Source organism: Oncorhynchus gorbuscha, linkage group LG05 (genome assembly GCF_021184085.1).
Source record: "Oncorhynchus gorbuscha isolate QuinsamMale2020 ecotype Even-year linkage group LG05, OgorEven_v1.0, whole genome shotgun sequence".
In the NCBI taxonomy this organism is placed as follows: Eukaryota; Metazoa; Chordata; class Actinopteri; order Salmoniformes; family Salmonidae; genus Oncorhynchus; species Oncorhynchus gorbuscha.
This window is the reverse complement of record NC_060177.1, coordinates 9637767-9657878: the sequence shown is the minus strand read 5'-3', so window position 1 is coordinate 9657878 and position 20112 is coordinate 9637767. Positions and strand designations below refer to the sequence as shown.

Genomic DNA, 20112 nt, shown 5'->3' with positions numbered 1-20112 from the left:
TGTAACTCAACACATCCCAGGGCTCTCTGCAGTGTTCTGTATCTCAGTGTGTAACTCAGCACATTTCACTGCCCTGAAAAAACATAACAACAACGCCACATCACAATGACTTTGCGGAGACAATGGAATCACCAACCAAACACATCTACAGGTCGAAATGGAACAACAAGACAACATTTTAACCACAGAAATTGAATACTAGTTATATTGCTGTGGTCTGATGGGCAATGTCCTTTCTAGTAATTCTGTGTCTATCGTTTAACCTTATCTTGCACATCTGTGACACAATTGCATTATGATTTAAAGATAATATCGTGTCCATATTACATACTGGCACTACCTAGCCTGAGTACCTGTATGTTTGTTTTACTCCAACAGATACAAACTACCTATCAAACACCTGTCTATCAAGTACTTGTCTATCAACACCTGAACAGCAATAAGTCCAACTGACCTGTGTTAGTATGCCACTGAGAGAACATTCTGGAATAGCAGTGTGCAATATGTATGGTGTATGTTGCTGTATGAGATGGGTTCAAGGTGTATGACATGGGTAATATTCAATGTAGGGTAGGTATTATGTTGAGGATGTAATGTACAGTGTTTATCATGTATACAGCAGTACTGTGTGTCTAAGACAATTTTCACCTGGGGAACATTACAGTTTATCCTATACTAGCAGCCATGCTAGACAACCTAGTCACGTCGGACTAGTCCATAGAGCGATGGGCAGTGTGTATTAGCGGTAGAACACAGCCGATAAGGAAGGCCCTTTGCATTGTTAGCGTTCTGCTGAAGATCATCTGGGGATTCAGACATTCAGTCAGTGACGAACATGACAAACCACACTCTGTCTGCATATTGTATGTTTCCTTCTCTTTCTCCTCTCCCTCCCTGACTCCTTTCTCTCTCCCTGGTCTGTCCATCTCTCTCCCTGGTCTCTCTCTCTCCCCCTGGTCTCTTTCTCTCCTCTGACTCTCTCCATCTCCTCTCTCCCTGGTCTCTCTCTCTCCATCCACATACAGGGACACAGGGTTCAACTGTACTGGTATCTGTCCATCTCTCTCTCTCCCTGGTCTCTCTCTCTCCCTGGTCTCTCTCTCTCCATCCCACATACAGGGACACAGGGTTCAACTGTACTGGTATCTGTCCATCTCTTTCTCTCCTCTGACTCTCTCTCTCTCCCTGGTCTCTCTCTCTCCATCCCACATACAGGGACACAGGGTTCAACTGTACTGGTATCTGTCCATCTCTTTCTCTCCTCTGACTCTCTCTTCCTGTCTGACTCTGGTATCTGTCCATCTCTCTCTCCTGGTCTCTCTCTGGTCTCTCTCTCTCCATCCCACATACAGGGACACATGGTTCAACTGTACTGGTATCTGTCCATCTCTTTCTCTCCTCTGACTCTCTCTCTCTCCCTGGTCTCTCTCTCTCCATCCCACATACAGGGACACAGGGTTCAACTGTACTGGTATCTGTCCATCTCTCTCTCTCCCTGGTCTCTCTCTCTCCCTGGTCTCTATCTCTCCCTGGTCTCTCTCTCTCCCTGGTCTCTATCTCTCCATCCCACATACAGGGACCAAGGGTTCAACTGTACTGGTATCTGTCCATCTCTCTCTCTCCCTGGTCTCTCTCTCTCCCTGGTCTCTCTCTCTCCCTGGTCTCTATCTCTCCCTGGTCTCTCTCTCTCCCTGGTCTCTCTCTCTCCCTGGTCTCTATCTCTCCCTGGTCTCTCTCTCCCTGGTCTCTATCTCTCCCTGGTCTCTCTCTCTCCCCTGGTCTCTATCTCTCCATCCCACATACAGGGACACAGGGTTCAACTGTACTGGTATCTGTCCATCTCTCTCTCTCCCTGGTCTCTCTCTCTCCCTGGTCTCTATCTCTCCATCCCACATACAGGGACACAGGGTTCAACTGTACTGGTATCGTACTTTTTCATCAACTTTCTCAAGCCTGATAAATGTACCAGAACTAGGGAGTGATTTATTATCTTTGACGTGCATGAAGAGATAAAATACATACATCACGCAAAAGAGGTTTGCAGAATATGACTGAGTGGGAAAGACGTTATACTTGTATAGAGACGTGATTAAGACAGAACCTACAACAGACTGTATGCTCAACTCACATAGTATTTTAATGATTGAAAAAACAATGGCTCCAATGTATCAAAGATGATCTTTAGATTTTAACCCTGAAAATGACTGTTCAGTCCAAAACGTACAACTAAGTGCAGAATAGGAGGCCAAAAGGTGAAAGGGAGGATAAATAGTGTTTTCCTCATTCCACACACACACACACACACACACACACACACACACACACACACACACACACACACACACACACACACACACACACACACACACACACACACACACACACACACACACACACACACACACACACACACACACACACACACACACACACACACACACACACACCACTAGATATCCCAAAGAACTGTGACAGGCACTGTTAACTGTAAAGCAATCCGTTTCCATGAGTACATGCTCTCCAAACACAAATATCTTTAGAGTAGAGTAAAACCAGTCAAGATTAATCTTAAAACTCTGATTACATTTGGAGATTTTTTACAGTTCCATTTAAACCAAAATGGTAATTACACTTCACTGGTTGAATGCTGATGACTTCACGTGGGCGATCCAGCTAAAGTGCCAGAGATCCATCATAGTTTGAGTTTAAGTTACAAAACTATAAATCAATCAACCTCGAGAGCGTTCAGAAAACCTTAGGTGGAGAATCTCTATACACTCACTGACCTACTAAGAAAACAGAGGGTCTATTCAGTCTAATCCTAAAATGTAAGATAAAGCTTAGCTCCTCTAACAGGGGGACATGCTCACCTGAAAGAGCCAATTTAACATCAACCTCACTCATACAACTCCCACCGGTTGCTTGGGACAGACTCGAGTTGAAACCCGCTCCTCCGTTAACGAGGACAGGTGTAAAACAACAGAAAGGAAGCGATAGCTATTCACATCCCAGGTAGAGGACCCCAGACAACACTCCTACAGCACATTCCCTGAAACCATACAATGAATCCAAGGTCATAGGGAAACAGAATATACCACAAGGCTTCCCACCGTTCCACCCTCAATATGCAAACTAGGTAAGGTAGGTCCTGTCCTCACCCTCAGTAGGGAAACCAGGTAAGGTAGGTCCTGTCCTCACCCTCAGTAGGGAAACCAGGTAAGGTAGGTCCTGTCCTCACCCTCAGTAGGGAAACCAGGTAAGGTAGGTCCTGTCCTCACCCTCAGAAGGGAAACCAGGTAAGGTAGGTCCTGTCCTCACCCTCAGAAGGGAAACCAGGTAAGGTAGGTCCTGTCCTCACCCTCAGAAGGGAAACCAGGTAAGATAGGTCCTGTCCTCACCCTCAGTAGGGAAACCAGGTAAGATAGGTCAGGTAAGGTAGGTCCTGTCCTCACTAGAGCTGTAGATGTAATGTTGACTGTGGGAAACAAACAGGCGTGACCGACCCTCCATTCAGTAGGCAGGCTCTCTCCCTCGCTCTCTCTCCCTCACTCTCTCTCCCTCGCTCTCTCTCCCTCGCTCTCTCTCCCTCGCTACCTCTCCCTGTCTTTGTTTGACATTCTTTAAAGGGTCACACCCAGCTCCGGCACAATTGGACAGGAGTTTTTCCTTCCCTCCAGGTACGTTGTCGTAGAGGGACGATAATGGAGAAGTGTTACGATGCAATACACACACAGAGAGAGATAAACAGACAGACACACACACACAGAGATAAACAGACAGACACACACAGAGAGATAAACAGACAGACACACGAACAGAGAGATGAGACGGACAGACACACGAACAGAGAGATAGAGAGAGAAGCACACACCTGAACACACACACACAGAGATATAGACAGACACACAGAGAGATAGAGAGAGAGGCACACACCTGAACACACACACACAGAGATATAGACAGACACACAGAGAGATAGAGAGAGAGGCACACACCTGAACACACACACACAGAGATATAGACAGACACACAGAGAGATAGAGAGACACACACCTGAACACACACACACAGAGATATAGACAGACACACAGAGAGATAGAGAGAGAGGCACACACCTGAACACACACACACAGAGATATAGACAGACACACAGAGAGATAGAGAGACACACAGAGAGATAGACAGACACACAGAGAGATAGAGAGACACACAGAGAGATAGACAGACACACAGAGAGATAGACAGACACACAGAGATATAGACAGACACACAGAGAGATAGACAGACACACAGAGAGATAGACACACAGAGAGATAGACAGACACACAGAGAGATAGACAGACACAGAGAGATAGACAGACACACAGAGAGATAGAGAGAGGCACAGACCTAACAGACACACAGAGAGATAGACAGACACACAGAGAGATAGAGAGAGAGAGCACACACCTGAACACACACACACACAGATATAGACAGACACACAGAGAGATAGAGAGAGAGGCACACACCTGAACACACACACACAGAGATATAGACAGACACACAGAGAGATAGAGAGACACACAGAGAGATAGAGAGACACACAGAGAGATAGAGAGACACACAGAGAGATAGACAGACACACAGAGAGATAGACAGACACACAGAGAGATAGAGAGACACACAGAGATATAGACAGACACACAGAGAGATAGACAGACACACAGAGAGATAGAGAGACACACAGAGAGATAGACAGACACACAGAGAGATAGACAGACACACAGAGAGATAGAGAGACACACAGAGATATAGACAGACACACAGAGAGATAGACAGACACACAGAGATAGAGAGAGACACACAGAGAGATAGAGAGAGACCCCGCTACCTGCAGTCAGAGGTGCCCTCAGGTGATAATCTGTGGATTGTTTTGCATTGTTCTCCAGATAACGCAGACAGGAGAATAGGAGCTACTCCTCCACACAATAGTCCCTCTAGTAAAACATAGAACGAGGTGAAAACAGAAGTAAGGAGATCAACAGAGACAGGTGGGAAAAATAGTGATGTTTGGATGGACCGAAGGGAGGGAACCAAAACAAAACATATAGTTGAAAAAGGCGTGTGTTTACTTACGATGGTCATGCAAACAGGATGTGTTGCTTTTGGAACGTCTTTATGATTCAAATGTAGTTGGAAATGAAAGGAAGTGGTCATCATAACCATCCCTTCATAAACAATGCTTACCTTAAGTTATCCAACCACAAGGTCCCCAAAAAGAGCATCCATTCACAAATAGGATGCCATGAAAATGTTTAAAGTATTAAAATATACATTAAAGAAATCTAGAAGCCGCTGTTATTCCATCCTGATTCCAGGAATCTTCCAAAAGCAAATGTATTTCTGTCAAACTGGGAATTTTGGTAAAGTTATAGGAATTTTACAACACTCAAAATATTACAAATGAGACCAAATGCATTTACCACCTTGTAACATTTATTACATCATTACGGAGGTCAACGCTGCGGACAACATGTCTTCGCTTCAATCTGTGTCAGCAGTTTCAAGAGCGAGGTGGCATTGTAAGGGAACAGACTCCTCCTCTGCAGTCTAGTCACCACCACTCTGAGCTCTGTCAGACACATAACAGTCCTATCAAAAGAGTGGCTGTTGTGTGTGTGAACCACAGAGTCGCTGTGTAGCCTATCCTGTGTAAGGCCTGATGGGAGGTCACCGTCCTCAGTCTCAGACTCCTCTGAGCTGCCGTAGTCCACCAGACGGAGAGGGGAGTAGAGGCCAGGGCAGTTGCACTCCCTGAAGGCAGACACAAGCTGGGCTGCAGACAGGAAGCTGGCTCTGGGTCCACGATGGTAACTGATCCTCCAGAATGGCTGGAAGTAGACACTCTTCCACGAGAGGCACACAACGACTGCTGGAGTTCCTCTCTCAGGTTGTCCAATAGTTGATAGTCTTTCTGGCTAATCTTCCAGCTCAGTTTACACCGGTCCGACCCATCTATCTTCTGACAGACCGTTTGGAAGCCTTCCCAGTCGTCCTGGAGGTGTTTTAGGTAACGGACAAAGTACTCGAGGAAGCAGGTTTCCGTTGAGATGAGGAAATCGAGGAGAATGCTGTGGTCGAAGGAGATGTTACGGAGGAGGAAGAGAAAGTGACAGTGGGGGTTGCCGCCGACAACACACACAGCATCAGCTTCCAGGTCAGAGGACACTCTGTAGGAAGGCAGACAGAAGAGTCAGACATCTTAAGGACATAATAGGCTTGTTTCCCGGACACAAAATAAGACTAATCCTGGATTTGCCAGCATCTGCATTGAGCATTGTTTTTAGTCCAGTGTCTGGGAAATTGGTCCAATCAGGTTCTCAACCTACTCCTTTATGTGGGTGACTGAGCTTAGATAAGAGATATCAAAATGTCAGATTTTCATAAGCAGAATCAAACCAACCACTGACAAAACTGCAATTCAGAATTCATGTAAAAGAAAGCCACATAGAAATACTGCCTTTTGGCCATCAGCCAGTGTTTCAGTATTATAAACCAGCCATTCTACTCTTACTGTTCAGCCATGTTGTCCGGACCTCTGGTAGTCTCTTTGGGGGTACCACGGGGTTCAATTCTTGGGCCGACTCTTTTCACTGTATATATCAACGATGTCGCTCTTGCGGGGGTGATTCCTTAATCCACCTCTACGCAGATGACACCATTCTGTATACATCTGGCCCTTCCTTGGACACTGTGTTAACAAACCTCCAAATGAGCTTCAATGCCATACAACACTCATTCTGTGGCCTTCAACCGCTCTGAAAACGCTAGTAAAACTAAATGCATGCTATTCAACCAATCACTGCCCACACCGGCCCACCCGACTAGCATCACTACTCTGAACGGTTCTGACTTAGAATATGTGGACTACTACAAATACCTAGGTGTCTTGCTAGACTGTAAACTCTCCTTCCAGACTCATTTCAAACACCTCCAATCCAAAATGAAATCTAGAATCGGCTTCCTATTTTGCAACAAATCCTACTTCACTCACACTTCCAAACATACCCTTGTAGAACTGACTATACTACCGATCCTCGACATCAGCGATGCCATCAGTTTTGTCACCAAAGCCCCATATACCACCCACCACTGCGACCTGTATGCTCTCGTTGGCTGGCCCTCGCTACATATTTGTTGCCAGACCCACTGGCTCCAGGTCATCAATACGTCTTTGCTAGGTAAAGCTCCGCCTTATCTCAGCTCACTGGTCACCATAACACCCAACCGTAGCACGTGCTCCAGCAGGTATATCTCACTGGTCATCACCAAAGCCAACACCTCCTTTGGCCGCCTTTCCTTTCAGTTCTCTGCTGCCAACGACTGGAACAAATTGCAAAAATCGCTGAAGCTGGAGACTTATATTTCCCTCACTAACTTTAAGTATCAGCTATCTGAGCAGCTTACCGATCACTGCAGCTGTATACAGCCCATCTGTAAATAGCCCATCCAACTACCTACCTCATCCCCATAATGTTTTTATATACTTTTTTTTGCTCTTTTTCACACCAGCATTTCTACTTGCACATCATCATCTGCACATCTATCACTCCAGTGTTACTTCACTACTTTGGCATATTTATTGTATTTGTTATTTTATTGTGTTTTTGACTATTCGTTTGTTTATGTGTAACTCTGTGTTGTTTTTTGTCGCACTGCTTTGCTTTTTCTTGGTCAGGTCACAGTTGTAAATGAGAACTTGTTCTCAACTGGCCTACCTGGTTAAATAAAGGTGAAATAAAAAACATAATGAAGGTATGTAATTAGGTTGTATGGTACCTCTGATGGAGGTATAGTAGGAGTAAAGCCTTTGCTGCTTCCATCATGTCGTCGTCCTGCTCTCCAAACACCAAGGACACCCAGCAGCAGGGGTGAGATCCCTGCTTCAGCTGGACCCCACGCTGCCTCAGGAACAGCAGCAACGCACTTAAATAGCCATGGATGCCTATGGTATTACATACACCTGTGGGACCAGAGACAAGTGAATGGTCAGAGTGGGTAGAAGTTGCCTCTACCCACTGATTCCAGATCAGATATTTTCACAGCCATAATGGTTAAGGTTTGGATCTGGGTAGGGTAATCTGATTCTAGACCTGAGGTTAGGGGTCCTGAGGAACTTTTCCCTTGAAAGAGACAATACTTAGTGAAATACTGTTCTTGTGTGTTATGTGTTGGGAAACATTGCCCCCTATTGCATATATCGGTCTGAATTATCGTTCCTGTCATCATGATGTTTTTCTCCTTCTGATTATTTGAGCTTTAGAAACTAGTCATGTTAAAGTTGGACTCAGCGATATGACAGATGCAGAAAGTAAACAGCATAGTGGGTCAATTCCTGCAACAACTTCCACGAGGCTCAACATCGCTGTTTTGGTACTGTGGCTACCACGCTCAAACAGAGCAAAGCGAACACATGCACATGCACAGATACTGTGTATGACTGTGTGAGAGAGAATTATGCATGTCTCTCTTCTCAATATCTGCGGTGCTGCTCGTGGCAACATCATTTCGCTGAGTCTACCTTTAAGGTAGAATAAACATTGTGCCTAGCGTAGATATGGTTAATAACATTTACAAATAGTCCTATATTACCTTTCCCACCAGCGGATTGGATTTTGTATTCCAGTGACTTGAGCACAACTAAACTAACAGCCCTCAGCATCACATGATCGAACGCATCACTGCTCCCGCCACACGATTGGCCTGTCCCTCCAAAGAAAATGGCTGCCGACTCCACTGGAACACACTGTAACCAATCAGTGTGCACTGCCTGCAACACATCATCAGCTAGTGTAAGAATGTCACTGGTCATGTGATCATCTCCATGCGTTAGGGAGGACGCCTCGCCAAAACCCATGTCCTCGCCTGCCTTCTGAAGGAGAATCCTCTTTAAAAGCAGAAGCACTTGCTTCTTCACAAAGTAGTAGACATGAGAGTCGACTATCCGCAGTAGCGCCGATGCCTGTACGAGGGAGAGCCTTGAGCTGGTGAAACAGACACTGGTGGTGCTTAGTTTGAACCTGGCTGCAGTGAGCACTTCCAGTAAGTCTAGGAGGTTAGTCAGAGTTGTAGCCCAGTCTGCCGTGTTACTACTGGGGTATGACGCAGAGTTCCCATGGCCCAGACTCTCTACAGGGACAAGCTGGGAGTAAGCAGCAGTGAGAGCTGTGTCGAATGTGGCAAGAAGTTTCTCCACAGTCCCTGAGGGGAAAAGAAAGAGAAGGACCCACTGTGGCTAAAACCAATGTACATTGTATTGACATGGAAGATGCATAGGTAGGTAGAATACAATTACAATGTCAACACTCACAGCCACACTGTAGTTACACTATTCCAGCCTATGTGGCCTAACTACCACGTAAATACATGGTAAATACATAGGATTTGGCACCAAGTGGAACTTATTTGGAGTCAAATAAAAGACACATGTTGGTACAATTGATGGATGAATTGTGTTTCAATACCAGGTTGATATGCTGATGTTTCTTTTAGAACTGCTTTCAGGACAGTGGTAAGCGACCATGTGCATGCTTCCAGTTCGTTGCCAGAGCAAGGGTTCTGGAGCACTTGCAAGCACTTCCATTCCCAAATCTGGTTGACTGTATTCTAGTCCAAAAACAAAAGAGAGAACTGAATGTAAGAATCTGCTTAAATACATCCTGGTAGGCCTGTGTGTGAATAGGATTTTACAGTATCAGGTGACAGATTTGGGTTCTCTAATGTGAGACTGTCTGATGCACACAGAACTCCAAGAGTTACTTGACTAGTATTCAATATAACTTACTTGACTATGCAATACAATATAGTCATAAATCACACAAGATATGAGAGCAATCAGAAAACTCACAAAGCAACGCAGCTCAAAAATAACATAGGAGGATACACTCTTTGCAGCTAGATGAGACAGCAACCTGTCCTTGCAGCATGCAAGGTGAACCTGTGGGAGGTGGAAACAAACATGTTATTACTATAAACAAACCCAAAGCACAATACAAATATATTATCCAATTATATGCAGGAAACCAAACTCACAAGTTTGGACATAAAATCCATATGCTGGAATAATACTGTAGAAATATCTTTGAAGTAAAGGCTGGTTTCTTGAGACAGTTGTTGAGATGTCAGCTTGGAGCTTATTTTCTCCACCAGAGTCAACACAAGACAAGCCAGTTCAGTTCCATTTGGGTTTGGAGAATATTTGGAGGACGTTAGGAGATCTCTGGACTGGTCCCGATGCTGAGAATGATAACCATCACTGGCATCAAGAGTCAGTTCACATACACATGTGAACATGGAGGATGCCAACTCATGGCTACTCATTTTGCTGGGTGATGTTCTCGACAATAAACTTCTGTAAGCATCATTTAGGACATGAAATTGTTCATTCATGTTGACACAGCGTTTGGGTTTTCAATGATCACGGGGGTCTTGGCAGTGGTCAATCTGAAAAAAGAAAAAGTAGCACAGAGTTTTTCGGATTTTGATTAGATTTCTGCCACGCGAACCACATTCTACACTTTACTAAGCGTGCATAAAGTAAATTGCAAGGATGGTATTATACATGTTTTCTGTACACGTTTGTATAGCGCAACACTGAATATTAAAATGATATATCGCCGCAATTAATTTATCTTTTGAAAGATAAGCATTTTTCGACTTTGCGCCGACCATCTCGAAACAATAATTGTTAACATCTCTTCCTGTTTGGTTTGCGTTGCATGCTGTGACTTGTAGTGCAATGTATAATGTACAGTTAAAACACTTTAAATGTTGTCGTCCATCCTAACCTTTCTGGACCGAAAATGACCAATTTAGTCTATATTGTATTTAAAATATCAATTTGTAATTTTATTTTTTAAAGTATTATCTTAATTTTAGGTTCTGGCTGTGTTGTGAACAGACAGTGCACCACGTGACTGAACACGGAAGTACAGCGTGCGATAACATTTAGCAGAAAATTGGGAAGGAGTTCACTCATTCTATTGTGTTAACAATGAGAAGAATTATAGCCATAGAAACCGTTGGCCTACTTTGTTAAAAATCGAGCTAAACAGACTGGAGTTCATAAAGTTTTGCAGAAGGATGCTGATTTGACAGCTCAAATTCCTCGCTCCTTGTGCCTGATTGGCTAAAACAAGCCCGTTGAAATTGGGGGTTCGCATCGGTGGAGAATGGCTAGCAAGCCTGCTAGCTTCTTATTTTAAGTAAGAATAATGCATTAATTCATCAAAGCTAGCTAACACCTACCTTGTGTAGTTGAAGTATGGTTGCCTTCTCGAGTCGTGCACATGTTCACATAGCTATTAAATTGTTACAAATGTTTTAAAACTCTGAAATCCAATGCATTCCTAGTAGCTTGAAAAACTGGGTAACGATTTAGGCTAATTGCTAACCAGCAGTAGTTGATCGATTAATTTATTCCTTAAAAGGGAATTGTGTGTATATATAGCAATATATCAGCGCAGTGTACCGTAGTATCATGCCGTAGTTTATGGGCATGTAGATATATAATTAAAATAAGTCAGAAAGGAGTGGAACAAGTTGGGGTCGCAGTACTAGCTAGCTAACGTTAGCTAACATTCCATTGTTTGAGTACATAGTTAGCCAACTATTAGCTGGCCAATGGCTACTTGGATAACTAGGTTGCTGTGGATTATTTTTAATTAAACTTTGTCTGAAATGCATTGTCTAGTCTAGCTTTAAAGAACACCGCTATAGCTACAACATTGCCCTAATTTGGAAGACGAAAGGCAGCAGCCGACCTTCCAATACAGGTAGCAATCTAACTGTTAGCAAGTAAGCTAGCTAACCACTACTAGTTAGCTTTTGTTTGTATCGTATTGTAAGCAATTAGCCTACTAGCTTGCTTGTTTTTACATTGAACGTTATCTAGGTAGTTATAGCTATCATACCGCCATCCCATTTGGATAGAAGCTAGCTGCAGGTATAGCTAACATTACATTTATGTGAAATGTTTAGCTATTCCCATTTCTCAGTTGCTGTCATAATGTTATGATTGTCAATGCAGTATGCTTTTTAATGCCTTCTATTGGGTAATATAAACTGATGAATGTGAATACTCATTAAATTGTCTTTGTTTTTTTTTTCAGAGTCTGTGCTAACCCACAATCCATTTGAGTGGAGTTCTTATCTGTCTGTCGTACTGTTGCGCAAGAGACACATGAAAATTGTCTTAACTACATAATCAAGCTTGACAAAAGGTGAACATCTATCTGCTGCTGTTCAGTATGGAATACCATAGGGTCCATAAAGTATACAAGTGTTCTGCGCACCTAAAAGTAGTGCTGCGGTGGTCACCAACTCTGGTTCCTGCCAAGCATCAAATAGCCTACCTGTTTCAACTGATCACCGGAGCTGGTGACCACTGTGGTGTAGTGCAGTGGGGGCCCCCAGTTGTCTAACAGATTTCCTCTATTCCACCCGAGCACCCCTCAAGCACTTGGTTCGTTGAATGAGATGTGCTAGAACTAGAATGTGCAACGGCTTTTGATCCCAGCGGAAACAGTTGGATTTAGAAAACCTGCTAATGTATAGTCAGCTGATTTATACCAATAACACAAATGTATCCATGACGATGTACTGTTATCAAAACGAAGGCCTAGCTATTTTTGACTAATAACCCAAATTAAGTGATGCAGCTTATGTGTTTACTGTCTCAACTCTCCAGATAGAGGACTAGGTGTGGATGACCCCTCCCCTTACGAGATGTAACAGGATGCTGAACCATCACTGTAGAAGGAACCCCGAGCTTCAAGAGGAGCTGCAGATACAGGCAAAGACACTTAATACCAAGACGGCCTACTCTACTGTTAGCATTTCCCACTGGTAAATGACTGCTTATGCTAAAGATGAATGCTAATGCTCTTGGTTTGTACTGTCTTTGCTCCAGGCTGCAGTGGCAGCGGGGGATGTGTACACTGTCAGGAAGATGCTGGAGCAAGGCTACTCTCCGAAGATCCGTGATGCCAACGGGTGGACCCTGCTCCACTTCTCCGCTGCCAAGGGGAAGGAGAGATGTGTCCGGGTCTTCCTGGAGCACGGAGGTGAATACGGGGGTCTGGGGTTTTGGTCCACAGGAGGTTGGGCGCACCTTAATTGGATAGGACGGGCTCCTACTAATGGCTGGAGTGGAGTCAGTGGAATTGTATCATACACATGGTTTCCATGTGTTGGATTCCATTTGCTCCGTTCAGCCATTATTTATTTTTATGAGTTGTCCCCCCTTTAGCAGCCTCCTGTGCTGTTGTCACACGTTGAAGGCAGTGTTCCGCCTTCGTTCTTTTTCCTTGGCAGAGCTCAAAAAGCCCCCACGGTTATAGTCACGGCTAAATTGAAACCAATGGAGGTGAATTGTCAGTAGAGATGGGTGCTAGGGAAATACTTTTCACAATTGGCCTGGTGACAAGGTTGGTGAAGGGATTTGTCAGAATCCATGTTCACAAAGAAAAGGAGACTAGCAGAGGAAATGGTTGTCAGAATCCATGTTCACAAAGAAAAGGAGACTAGCAGAGGAAATGGTTGTCGCACATCAAGGGTCTGCCATATGATGCTACATGCATCCATTCAGTGGCTTTATATCAGTCATCTAATCACATATTTGTTCATAATGATTATCCTTTCACATGTGCTGTTTGTTTGAGATATATTTCATATTGGTGCACCATGACAGTGCAACCTGAATCAAACTCCACCTTTGAATTGTTGGTCTATAGATGGCAGTATATAACCATTCTGGAAATGGCAGCACTTTATCTTCTCCACAGCTTCACTCCCAGCTCATTCTAACATGGTATATAGGCTGTAGGGTGAAGTTGACCCTAGATGCTGATCTTGGTTCGGTTTGACATTTTCCCCACTAATGGTTAAGGTTAGGACTGGGGAGGGGGAAGCTCATCCTAGATCTGTACCTAGAGGAAACTTTACCCTATAGCAGTTTAACATTATGCTTCTGAGCAGAGTGAAAATCATGTTCATTTTGTGAAATTATGATGGAATAGTGTTGCAGTCATTATTGTTTTTATTTAACGCTATTAAAATGTGTACAGATTTAGATTCCAAATCATGTAGATGCAGTGATCATTACATCTAGTCCAGAGGGCGCTGTAGACCAAGTCTCTCAGTAACTGTTTTCTCTGAAGAGCTCATTGGACGAGTCAAGGGTTTATTTTGTATTATGCGCAGAAAAATTGAGACTGAAATGTATGCATAACCAACAAAGCAAGAGAGTATTTTGTTACCCTTGACTTAATTGTCTAAAATAATTTAACGATACGCTAAAAATAATCTCTTTGCTGTTCAGTCAAACAGCCTACCTAATGGATTTATGTTGGATAAGAGGGGAGCCAGACATTTTTAACAAGGCTGTTTGAATGGAAAATTCCCCTCTGGATTTAGCCTAGGCCCTAGCAGACACTGACGTGGTCATTACCTGCACTCTCGGCCTTGGCTAATTGAAATAGCAGGACTTTAACCTCTGACCCCGCTTTCACACTCTAATGTCTCACTGATGCTAATTGTTCTAATGCTCCAGCATCTGCCTGCCCACTCTTTCCTTTCACACCACAGCAGACTTTAAAGTGGCAATCAGCAGATGAAATAATAACACAGTGGAATCCCCGCTCCTGTTTTGGTAAAAAGCTGAGAGGTGGGACTGTTGAACTGAAACCACCCTCAAATTCATAGACAGAGCAATGGATGCAAGGACTGACCATCCGTCATATCAAAGTATAGTTTAAACCATTTTTTTTAGACTGTGTAGCGATTGTTTACATTTACTTTGTTTACAAACATTGGAGTTAAACAAGCTTATATTATTGGTTCTGATGGGGTATGATAGTTGAACTGCGCTCATGAGGCATAAGTTGTATTCTTCAAAAATCAATGGAAACACACAATTAATTTGTAAGTTCAGAAATGGATGTAGTAATTGCAGATTGTCCCTTTAATGTTTATGCAGCTGTCACTCAATAATCATTTACATTACATTTAAGTCATTTAGCAGACGCTCTTATCCAGAGCGACTTACAAATTGGTGCATTCACCTTATGACATCCAGTGGGACAGTCACTTAACAAATCCTCTTGTTTCTCCTCTCTCTCTGATTGTTATTTGTTAGTGTTTTAACTGAATGTGTCATTTTCTGTTGTAATAAAGAGCCTGTAGAAGACAGTTCCCCTCACCCCCCCCTTGTCCCCTGTCTATCTCCCCCGCAGCTGACCCCACAGTAAAGGACTTCATCGGCGGCTTCACTGCGCTCCACTATGCCGCCATGCACGGCCGTGCGCGCATCGCCCGCCTCATGCTGGAGTCGGACTTCCGCAGCGACATCATCAATGCCAAGAGCAACGATGGCTGGACGCCGCTGCATGTGGCTGCCCACTATGGCCGCGACTCTTTCGTGCGGCTCCTCCTTGAGTTCCGCGCCGAGGTGGATCCCCTCAGCGACAAGGGCACCACGCCCCTCCAACTCGCTATCATCCGTGAGCGCTCCAGCTGCGTGAGAATCCTGCTGGACCACAGCGCCAACATCGACATTCAAAATGGCTTCCTGCTGCGCTACGCCGTCATCAAGGGGAATCATTCCTACTGTCGTATGTTCCTGCAGCGGGGTGCGGACACTAACCTGGGTCGCCTCGAGGACGGGCAGACCCCGTTGCACCTATCGGCACTAAGAGACGACGTGCTGTGTGCTCAGATGCTTTACAAGTACGGCGCCGACACCAACACAAGGAACTACGAGGGCCAGACTCCCGTGGCGGTGTCGTCGAGCATGTCGGGCATCAGCCGGCCCTGCCTGGACTTCCTACAGGAGGTCACCAGTAAGTCTTGGGAGGGGCACCGTCTGGGGACACTGGGCTGTTAGTAGTACTAGTACCGTATCGCTAGTGGATATAAACACTGCTTTTAATATAATGTCATGGCTTGACTGGGGCTCAGCGTTTCCCCTAGATTGCTTTATCAGACAGGCAGAACGATGACGCCCTAAAATGAACATTCGAAGATGAGTTCAATATAGTTGCCAATGTATCAATACAACTTAACATATTCGTTGTTGGTTGTCAAAAACATTTGTGCACATCAGACCAGTAAAGTAAATGAGGGCTTTCTATGAACATGAACAGAAACATGAAGTCAAAACAGGACCGGGCGACGGAAATGCTTCAAGTCTGTTTCAGGAAGTGTTGGAGGGAGATTGTAAGTTGAGAGGAGAAAAAGAACCTCCAGAAACATAGGGACAGGGAGCGTTGTCATGGTTTTATAATGACCAGTCTTCTGTTGGGGGGAGGGGGCACGATGTTACCTGAAGCAGAAATAATTTTAGAGAGGCACAATGCCCTGCTGCATTCCTCTGTGTTTCTCACTGAACTTTGATATGGAGATATCAAAGAGCTCTGGGTTGCTCCCAAATGGCACCCTATACTGTATATTCCCCATAGGGTTCTGGTCAAAAGTAGTGCACTATGTAGCGAATGAGGTGGCCATTTGGGACGAAGACCTGCTGTGCTATTTCAGACTGACAGCCATGTGAAGTCAGACCCCTCTATTCATTCAGACCATAGCAAACGATCAGCCAGATCACATATCCCCCTTATTGATTACACTGACTACCTCAGTGGGTGAACCCATCTGCTGCGGCTAGAAGGGCCTTGTTGAAGGATGAATGGCACCCAGCTCTTATGAAGCTCATTGTATACTATGCCATAGATGTATGGTGTTTCCGTAGGTTGTTTCTCAGGTGGGTTGGTTGGGGAGCAGAGCGTCGGCCCCCTAGCTACATCCAGGGCTGTCGCTGCCAACACTGACATCTCAACTAGATAGATGTAGAGAGATGAAATGGAAACCAGAATGTCTTTTAAAAGTTGAAATACAACCAAACATTATTTCACACTTACCTTGGCTGAAGTTGGTTCACCAACACTGATATTTCACCTGTAGTCTATAAATGATTGTCTTGAAGCCTTTGGTTGTAAAGGAGAAGTGTGACTCATCTTCCATATGATTTGTCTTTATTTAGACAATGTGGATGAAGGGGTAGCCTATAGTTGAAGAGTGGAGAAAGCACTACCACTGTGCCGCGCTGTCGCACCGGTTTGACATTTTAGTTCAGTTTCACCTGGAGAAAGGAAAGGACAGCTTAGTTCTGGAGACTGCAGACACACAGAGAGGACATAATGGTTGTGGTGACGGGGAGAGACGAGGACAGTTTGGTTGCGGTGACAGACGAGGACAGTTTGGTTGCGGTGACAGACGAGGACAGTGTGGTTGCGGTGACAGACGAGGACAGTGTGGTTGCGGTGACAGACGAGGACAGTGTGGTTGCGGTGACAGGCGAGGACAGTGTGGTTGCGGTGACAGGCGAGGACAGTGTGGTTGCGGTGACAGGCGAGGACAGTGTGGTTGCGGTGACAGGCGAGGACAGTGTGGTTGCGGTGACAGGCGAGGACAGTGTGGTTGCGGTGACAGGCGAGGACAGTGTGGTTGCGGTGACAGGCGAGGACAGTGTGGTTGCGGTGACAGGCGAGGACAGTGTGGTTGCGGTGACAGGCGAGGACAGTGTGGTTGCGGTGACAGGCGAGGACAGTGTGGTTGCGGTGACAGGCGAGGACAGTGTGGTTGCGGTGACAGGCGAGGACAGTGTGGTTGCGGTGACAGGCGAGGACAGTGTGGTTGCGGTGACAGGCGAGGACAGTGTGGTTGCGGTGACAGGCGAGGACAGTGTGGTTGCGGTGACAGGCGAGGACAGTGTGGTTGCGGTGACAGGCGAGGACAGTGTGGTTGCGGTGACAGGCGAGGACAGTGTGGTTGCGGTGACAGGCGAGGACAGTGTGGTTGCGGTGACAGGCGAGGACAGTGTGGTTGCGGTGACAGGCGAGGACAGTGTGGTTGCGGTGACAGGCGAGGACAGTGTGGTTGCGGTGACAGGCGAGGACAGTGTGGTTGCGGTGACAGGCGAGGACAGTGTGGTTGCGGTGACAGGCGAGGACAGTGTGGTTGCGGTGACAGGCGAGGACAGTGTGGTTGCGGTGACAGGCGAGGACAGTGTGGTTGCGGTGACAGGGAGAGAGGCCATCCAGCTAGGTTGGATCCTGCCCTTGTGTGAGAGAGATGTAATTGTTTCTCTAGCCCCATTAGACTGATAACACTCCAGAGCTAACTTCCTGGATGCTAATAGATTCATTTTAAAACTGCCAATAAGAGGGTGTTTGGCCTTGAGCTGCCTGATCATTTGGGAAACATGTTTTGAAAGGCTCATTATTGTCCCATTTGAAGTGTGGAATAATCTAAAGTCACAGTGAGAGGGAGCTTACTGACCAGCTGCTTGTTTCAGTTTGGTTCAGAGTCAAACGTCATGAATCAAAGTGAAAGGAGCAAATTGTCACTAGACATGCTTGTCTGACTCACCCGGGCTCTCCTGTAACAGCGGGATGTCCAGTCTTCTGCTCACCTTGTACATCCTCAGTCTTTTGTGCAAGATTAGTTATCAAAACACGCTTAACTTCAACCTTTTATTTCATACACACCATTGGTAGAATGATCTGTTCTTACTGTCCTGTTGTGGAAAAGGGCGATCTGCTTTGATCTCTTTAACAGATGTGTTGTATGTTTTCAGGACAACCCAGGACGTTGCAGGACATGTGTCGGATAAACATCCGGCATCACATAGGCCTCCAGAGCTTGACGTTTCTGGAGGACCTGCCCGTTGCCAAGGTCATGAAAGACTACCTAAAACACAAGTTTGACAATGTGTGACGACAAGAGTTTTGTTTTTTATATACCACACGAACCAGGCAGACGGAGAACGTCGTTCTCTCCTTTCATCAGACTATGCAAGCAATGTGCTACCTTCCGTTGTCTGAAGCCTGGAGGGGGTGCAGGACCAGGTTTCTGTACAACCTCCAGAGGTCACTTTGTAACCTCAGTTAAACACGTTGCCGGATGGAGACGGAGTATCTTTCTCTCTCCACCGTGTTTCGAACCGCATTAGCAGCATTACGTCTTTGGTTGGACGACTGAATTGGTTGGGAACAGGGAGCAATGTTTCAAGTAGGGCTTTGTTTCAATCATGATGAATGGTTGATGAAGGGTGCAGTCCTACTTCCTGTTGTGGAATAAAGCTTGTTTTGATAGAAATGAGATGACCGGCGATTCGCTGCTGTCTTGTTACCCATAATGTATGTCAGATGTCAGTCCACATCAAGCCAGTTATTGTTTTTGTGGAGATGAAGTGTTCCTATTAGTTTTCATGAAGATGCCAACATTTCTTTGCTGTGGTAAATCTGGGCAAGTTGAGCACGAGAGAGAGGTTTGTCAGACTGACATTCTTTTTTTTAATGTGTAAAACTTGTTGCAGAATGGGTCAATCTTGTGATACAGCATTTCAAATAATCAGGTTATCAAAACCTCTTAATTATTCAAGTATTACAAAAGCTCAGTGTTGAGTTAACTCAAGCTTGAGTTGGCTAAAGTAGACCCGTTTTGACTTGAGTTATTGATTGAAGGATTCACAGGATTTTCCACATCACAAGATGAGTGATACCGAGGAGGGTTTTCAGAGGGACGGCCTGAGTTTTCCACATTTACAGAGGGTTTTCAGTGGAGGGACGGCCTGAGTTTTCCACATTTACAGTAGGTGTTGACAAGATGAGTGAGTGATACCAAGGAGGGTTTTCAGTAGAGGGACGGCCTGAGTTTTCCACATTTACAGTAGGTGTTGACAAGATGAGTGAGTGATACCAAGGAGGGTTTTCAGTAGAGGGACGGCCTGAGTTTTCCACAGTTACAGTAGGTGTTGACAAGATGAGCCATCAGCACGGCTCGGTGAAGTCTGTCTGCAATGGTTACCATGTACAGACATAAACATCGTAAAAAAACAATGTAAATAATTGTCATATATGTACAGCAGATATTTTTCTAGAATTATTTAAGCGATGATCTCTTGTATTCTTAATGTATTTGGAGTTTGTTGGATGGTATTGTGTGCTGTTGATGTGACCCATGTATTGGTTTTCTATGTGTATGCGTGTCTTAAGAGTTTTAGAAGATACGCAC

The 20112-nt window shown here is 45.0% G+C and overlaps 3 protein-coding genes across 6 annotated transcripts in view; 1 reads left to right on the top strand and 2 right to left on the bottom strand.

Moving 5' to 3' along the window:
* Nucleotides 1–3421, bottom strand: part of cers3a (ceramide synthase 3a) — a 31438-nt gene extending 28017 nt beyond the window's left edge. The window contains exon 1 of one of the 4 annotated variants that reach the window (XM_046348964.1): nucleotides 3399–3421. The gene's annotated coding sequence lies outside the window, so the exon portion shown is untranslated. Of the gene's footprint in view, nucleotides 1–2870; nucleotides 3005–3158 lie in introns of those variants that run through there. The other 3 variants (XM_046348962.1, XM_046348963.1, XM_046348966.1) reach the window with 3 other exon arrangements.
* A 2035-nt stretch (nucleotides 3422–5456) lies between these two features.
* On the bottom strand, nucleotides 5457–10749 carry lins1 (lines homolog 1). Its single transcript, XM_046348960.1, has 6 exons — nucleotides 10075–10749; nucleotides 9890–9979; nucleotides 9507–9648; nucleotides 8635–9243; nucleotides 7822–8005; nucleotides 5457–6212 (listed from the first exon to the last, which is right to left on the bottom strand). The coding sequence occupies exons 1-6, from the start codon at nucleotides 10429–10431 to the stop codon at nucleotides 5618–5620; spliced, it is 1977 nt and encodes a 658-aa protein (XP_046204916.1). The 5' UTR covers nucleotides 10432–10749; the 3' UTR covers nucleotides 5457–5617.
* Nucleotides 10750–10953: 204 nt separating this feature from the next.
* Nucleotides 10954–19564, top strand: asb7 (ankyrin repeat and SOCS box containing 7). The gene is made up of 6 exons (XM_046348961.1): nucleotides 10954–11246; nucleotides 12153–12263; nucleotides 12731–12835; nucleotides 12953–13106; nucleotides 15276–15881; nucleotides 18674–19564. Exons 3-6 carry the CDS (start codon nucleotides 12749–12751, stop codon nucleotides 18811–18813), a joined length of 987 nt encoding a protein of 328 aa, XP_046204917.1. The 5' UTR covers nucleotides 10954–11246; nucleotides 12153–12263; nucleotides 12731–12748; the 3' UTR covers nucleotides 18814–19564.
* Nucleotides 19565–20112: the final 548 nt, after the last annotated feature.